Source organism: Octopus bimaculoides, chromosome 9, assembly GCF_001194135.2.
Source record: "Octopus bimaculoides isolate UCB-OBI-ISO-001 chromosome 9, ASM119413v2, whole genome shotgun sequence".
Taxonomy (NCBI): Eukaryota; Metazoa; Mollusca; class Cephalopoda; order Octopoda; family Octopodidae; genus Octopus; species Octopus bimaculoides.
This window is the reverse complement of record NC_068989.1, coordinates 22,032,776-22,039,619: the sequence shown is the minus strand read 5'-3', so window position 1 is coordinate 22,039,619 and position 6,844 is coordinate 22,032,776. Positions and strand designations below refer to the sequence as shown.

At 37.8% G+C, this 6,844-nt stretch overlaps 1 protein-coding gene across 1 annotated transcript in view; it reads right to left on the bottom strand.

The window, feature by feature from the left end:
- Positions 1–6,844, bottom strand: part of LOC106868019 (transient receptor potential cation channel subfamily A member 1) — a 143,923-nt gene that overhangs the window by 38,844 nt on the left and 98,235 nt on the right. The window contains exons 14-15 of the mRNA XM_052970331.1: positions 4,578–4,662; positions 3,393–3,452 (exon numbers count right to left, since the gene is read on the bottom strand). Coding sequence (XP_052826291.1) covers positions 3,393–3,452; positions 4,578–4,662 — 145 coding nt within the window. The remainder of the gene's footprint in view (positions 1–3,392; positions 3,453–4,577; positions 4,663–6,844) is intronic.

The following is a 6,844-nucleotide window of genomic DNA, read 5'->3' as shown; positions in this document are numbered from 1 at the left end:
TATATATATATATACGCGCGCGTACACACACGCACACACACACATACATATGCATACACACATTTAGATGCACATATATATACGTATATCTAAATATATTCAGAAAATAAACTCATATGTACAAGCACATACATACACACATACACACACACACGCACACAAATGAATTTACATGCAATATAAAATACACAATACTAAGAAGAGAACGCATAACTTTTTAAACTCGATGGCTGTTTCTGGAAATTCGGAATTACGTAATGATCGTTATGTACATGTCTATTAGACGGAATGCGCAAAACGTTATGGCTATACCGCCAGCCAGTGAATTGTCGCATAGAGATATTACCACACAAAAGAATTTGGCAATAGCAGTTCAGGTAGTTATGCGAGAAATTTAAAGGTTGAAGTGGAAACGAGGAAGGAGTAAAAGGTATGGAAAGGGTGGATATAATCAGATTAGGGAGGGGAAGTAGAGAAGGAGAGAAGTAGAGGAAGAGCAAGAAGAGATACAAGGTGGGGAGAGGTAGGGGAAGGTCAGTAATCGGGGAAGTGTATGGAGGTAGAAAAGATGAGCTTGAGGGAGGAGGGGAGGGGTAAGATAAGGCCAATATGGTGAAAGGTGGCGCCACTGGTTGTGGTATGTCTCTAAGCAGATCTTAAATCAGCTAAGGATGGTTGCTAGCTATAGAGAAAGACAGGGAGAGACAATGAGTGAAATAAAGGAATGGCGGTGAGGGAAGGTACGAGGAAGAGGGTTGTTGTGAAAGGTACGAGGAAAATAGATTTGAGTAGATTGTGCGTCTATTAGAGATGGGAGCTGGAAAGAATTCAAAGAATAAGAGATATGGAGAAAGGTGCAAGGAGAAGAGAGAGGGAGAGAGAGAGAGAGAGAGAGAGAGAGAGAGAGAGAGAGAGAGCGGGAATATGCTGCCAACATAGCTAAGTGATAAGTTAGGGTTTAATATTTAGTTGAGATTACAGATACTTTGCGTAATGGGCAAAGATGAAGTAAAATCTATGCTAACACGAAAGATTACGTGAAGATACCTATTGACTAATGAAGAGTTATGGTGGCAGAGAATAGCAACCGGCTTTTTTAAACACAATTTACAAACACGGTGGTTAGTATTGTGCGGAGAAATCTCTCAAACAATGGACAAGGATAAGGTACAGCGAATATTCCGAGACTTGAAGTTGTGTATGTAGCTACCGAGGTTGAGAGTTTAAAGGCTCGTTTTTAAAACGAATTCATGTGAACTCCAATAGCGGCGTTTGAAATCAACTGTGCCGCCAATGTAGTTCCTAGCCTAGTGGGAACGTAATGTTATTACCCGGCATTTATATACTACATTATATCATACACAAAAACCATCCAACAGGCGAAGTTGGGAGACCCGGAAATTGCAGGTTTTCCTACCAGCTGTGGGCTGGATTGATCCGTGACCTGGTCTTTTTCATATGATCTGTTATCCTCAAAGAAGAACCGGAGGTGTTATCATTACTAGTATTGGGCTGGAAGTGGGCGGTAGTCAGGTATCTAGTAGCAGGGGTGGTTGTATCAAGGTTGCTATTATTGAAGTGGGTAAGGTTCCCGAGGTTGTAGTATTATTATTATCAGGTGGGTTGGGATGGGGTCAGAAGGATAGATAGTAGGGATCACCGTAAGGAGACATAGTTTGAGCCTATTAGAGGATGCGATTATGTATTTGAAGTTTGGTGTTACAGATTAGCAGTTTTTTTTTTTTATCGGAGATTTATTAAAGGTGAAGTTGTATTTATGTTGTGGTGGGAAATTGGAGCTTTGGATTTTGAAAAATAGCTTCGGTAAATATTTAACTTGAAGAGAGCATTGTGGCATGAACCATAAGATCTTCCGCTTTCTGCCCTTGGAAGGTGTAGCAGAAGTGTGTAATGCTTTTATTATGTTAGGTTGTTTAAGCTTAAATACAGCAGAATGGGCTCACCAGACCTTTTCTTTCCATTGAGTCAAATGATCCAGTGGCTTGCTAAACTAGTTGCATGTATTGGTCGGTTACTAACTGTCCAATCGCGTGTTTGCAACAGTTTTCAACACGGGTAAGACCACTTTGTCTCTGGAGCCTATCCGTGGTTATAAGAACCCTTATATTCTGTTTCGCTTCGTCTTTGGCAGCAGCCATAGACCACACAATACGTCTCTTTGGACCAGCGTCGATGAACCAGGAATCTAGTCGTCACACAACTTTCTTCAACCAGCCTTCTCCGGTCTTCATCGTTACCGCAACAGACAGCAGACCACAGTCACATCAACAGACCCAGCAGAACTGAAGTGATTTAAGTCGTTCCAGTCTGTAATTTAATTATCATTCTCTTTTGGTAATCTTATTTTTATAACGAGAGGAATAAATCGTCGCTTATTCAACTTATCCAAATCTTAACGTTTAATTACTTCTTTCTCTGTTATAAGGGCTTAGTACGCGGAGGTGTAATGAGTAGGCCTACTTAGAGATGTTTAGAGTTATTTAACTTTCGAGGCGGCCGGAAAACCGGGTGAGTGCTGGGCATAGAGGAGTTCAGTTGCAGGTTGAGGGGATGTGAATAGGTAGTTGTAAACCTGGTGGGAACAGGATCTGCACTGGGAAAGAGAAATGCGAGTTTTATTTTTAGTAGAAATGTCGCGGAAGCCGCTGATTTGAAGAGCTGCGTTGTAATACAAGGCATGATTATTAAAGATATCATCATTTGCTGATGGGTTAGAAATATTGATAGAAGCACCAGTGACGCTGCCCTTAAGGGTAAATGTAGGTTGATTGGATAGGATGCTGATGTATTGGAGTGACTCACTCGGTTTATGGTAAGGGTAAGTTAGTCTTGGCCACCTTGATTCTATAGTCGATGTCAAGAAGACATGCAAACGCATTCAATGTACGCGTTTCTGCTATTCATATTCTGCAGACTCGTGTTAGCGTTAGTGGAACCTCAGTAGATCAACCACGACCAGAAATATCTCGTATCACCACAACCAGCCAAGGCCGCCATATTCTGAGATGACGTTTGTTGGAGAGGTTTCAAATGTCAACGAATGCAACTCCGCAGCTGTCTGGTCACCTTCAACAATGTGTCAGCATCAATACTATCTGGCGTCGACGTCTCAATGAGAATGGCGTGGCAAACAAAAGTCATCTACAAGGTGTAGCTTTGACTGAAGGACATCGCAGCAATGAAAATTTGATGTGAAAGTTGCTCTCGATTACACGAGGATAATGCCTATGTGCAGAAAGTGAAGCTGGACAGAAGAGTAATATCGTCTGTTGAAGAGAATGTGTTATTAGAAGTAACATCCCATAGGTTGTCAATGCAACGAAAGAAGAATGTATATCATTGAAAGGTAATATAAAAGACAATTAACTTACAGAAAACTTTTTGCATTTAGGATCTTCTTTTGAGGGTGTGGTACAACGGTCCATCAAGCTCTAGATAGAAACAGAGATGCACGTAAGATTAGAAATGCAGTTATTCTAAAATAGATTTGATTACGAAACTACTTTGCTCATTAAGGGTGTTCTATGTGGTTGTTAAATCTTTTTCAAAGCACACACTGCCGTTTCACACAAAAACAAAACACACTCGATAATGAAGTTCGATATAGGCGCATAGTTCCAGGTTCAGTCCCACTGTGTGGCGTCTTGGGCAAGTGTCTTCTGCCATAGCAAAGCCTTGTGAGTGGATTTGGTAGACGGAAAGTAAAAAAAGCTAGTCGTATATATATATATATGTGTGTGTGTGTGTGTGTGTGTGTGTGTGTGTGTGTGCGCGCGCGCGCACGCGTGTTTGTCACACACTACTGCTTGACAACCGGTACTGGTGTGTTTACGTCCCCGTAACTTAGCGGTTCGGCAAAATATATTGATAAAATAAGTACTAAGCTTAAAAAGAAATAAGTCCTGGGGTCAATTTGCTCGACGAAAACCCTTCAAGGCAGTGCTCCAGCATGGCCGCAGTCAAATGACTGAAACAAGTGATAGATAAAAGATGACTATGATTAGTGTACTTGTAATTCTGGATCTATACTATTAGTGTTGACATGGAGTTAAGAAACAACTACATTGGTCGTCAATATGAGAAATATTTCATAGATACGTAACTACATAACTTACAATGTATAGCGATTACCTGTGTCGGAGTCAATGTATAGTAATTTCTTGTTTCACAGTGTGGTTAAGATTCTGCTCACAATAACGCATGCGCAAATGACATTTTGCATCAAAGGTAAACTGGAGAAGCGGAACATGAAAACTTATACACAAATATAGGCACAGAATTTATTAGTTCTGTTGTGAAATTTCAATAAAGGGCGATGCAATCTCCTTGCAGTACGCATTATTTGAACAGGATAAATTATATTTTCGTTGTTAGAACACAGGAAATATTTGCAATCTGTAACGAGAACGCATCGCAATCAAGCGAAATATCGCCACAGTTTATATTGTGCTATCTTTTATAATCTTTATAGAGTTATCTACAACTTCAGGTCATTTTGTTTTCAAACAAAACTGAGCTATAAATCATAAAAGAGAAATTCTAGAAAATATACCAACCAAACAGACATCAGGCAGTTCTTTAATGAGTCCTACAATCGTTTGTCCGTAGATTTCTGAAGGTAGTGACATAATCTCCTCCCATCTGAAGAAGATAATATTAGATTGATTTTTACGGTAACATGTCGGTTGAAAATCATATTTTCACAACATATACAGTGTAAACATATATTTGATAGTGCAAATTAATAATCGTTTAGCTATTATTTTACTTTTCTTTAGAAGACAAATGTCAATTATTGAGTACCTAACGATAAAATACTTTATAGAAGATGAACTACGCAAGCCTTTTGTTTATTTCGCTGCAGATTATTATTAAAGTTTTATTAAAGTGTATTTGGCTTTTGCTATATTAGAATTGCCTTATTAAATTATCAGATATGTCCTCAAATACCTCTCGCACCATGTATGTATGTATGTATGTATGTATATAAATCCCCACCAAAAACAAGAACACAACAAGAGAAAAACAACAACGTGAGGACGTGGTAATGCAAAGTATTAGGAGATGCTCAGGGAAGGAAAGAAAGGTAGTTTTTACGTATCGAGCAAAGCTCTTCGCCAGAAACAGGGGACGGAGGAAGGTCCAAGAGAAAAGGAAGACAGAGAGAAAAATCGCCAACGATCCACATGTGGTTACATATGAAATATGAAGGTGGAAACAGCACAGAAGTAAATTTAAAACGTTTTAACTCTGCCTCCTTTGCTATCTCGTTGCTCGCACGTGACCAACGGCCACCTTTCTTTCCTTTCCTAATTTGAGTTTCTTTCTTTCCTTCTGATTCAGCTGCAGAGATCAGACGCATTCTTATCTGTCTCCTGTCCAAGATCTGTCCCACTGCGTTCGCCATCTCATCTCGTTTAGGCTTAGCAGCCTTTCCTGTTTGTTTTCACTCTCCTGTTTTGTTACCAATTTTGACCCACCGCAAAATCCCAAATTTTTATTTAATTTGCCTTGCGGGAGCAACTGTTTTGTCAAAGGCGTACCTTGTCGTAAATTACTCCTTGAAATACGGAATAGAAAAACAGCCGACAATTGATGAAGGGTCGTTCTTTATGTTGCTTGTCTTGGTTTTCATTTGTTTCTTTCGTTGTTCGAAAAAAAGTTCATATTCCATGTATTCGTATTTCGTATTTCATGCTGTTTTCGTATTTCTTGTTGTTTACGTTCTATGACGTCTTGTACCCACATATGTATATGTATATACATATATATCATATATATGTAAATATGTACATATGTGTATGTATATATGCACATATATATATTATTTATATCATTATATAATTGAACGCCACGCATCCATTTCCAAGTAAGTTTATATATATATATATATATATATATATATATATACACACACACACAAAATATTCTATTATTGAACATTGATATGTTTTCGTCTATTTCTGGATATTTACACTATCAGGATTGCACCTAAGGACTTACGGTCTTACTTCTACACGATCGGAAAGTTGAACTGTGAACTTTTATGCTTCTTTTTTCTTCTCTTTCTTCATCTCCTTATTCCTTTTCTCATGTCCTCTATGTCGTTATTTCATTAATCTATACCCTTCTCATTTTCCCTATTTACCTCATATGACGGAATACCCCATATTCTGTGATATCCCAGAAACAGGTGTAAGAGTTTGAATTTTTTCCAATAATAATAATGCATATAACTTGAGATGTTTGCCTTGTCTTAGCGTTTGTTGTCTGCTTCAACAATTATATATATATATATTAGTTTATGTATATATTAATATTATCTCAGTTTAAAAAACCCTTGACAATGTAAATATGTTAATAGTTACCATGGGTAGCAAAAATCACACAAAAAAAAAACGGGATATCACACTCGTTTTATAGGTAGAGATACCAAGTTAAAGTGATGCATTTTGAGTAGATATGAATAATAACAATAAATGGAGCAAAACGCATATAAAAGGAACTTTTATTTATATGCGTTTTGCTCCATTTATTGTTATTATTCATATATATATATATATATATAGAATACACTGTATTACACAAACTACATTACATTACACTACACCACCACTACTTTAATACAGTGTATTATGCTATCATGCTAACTGTAGAGCATTGTACTCTAAAATTGTTTCCTATTCTGGTACCAGTCCGGTTTCTGCTGCACTTCACTTTCATTTTTTAAAGGAGAATTTACTGTCATTTTTTACGACGGTTAATAAACCTACTTCTGTTAACCTACATGTTAAACTACTACTACTACTACTACTACTACTAC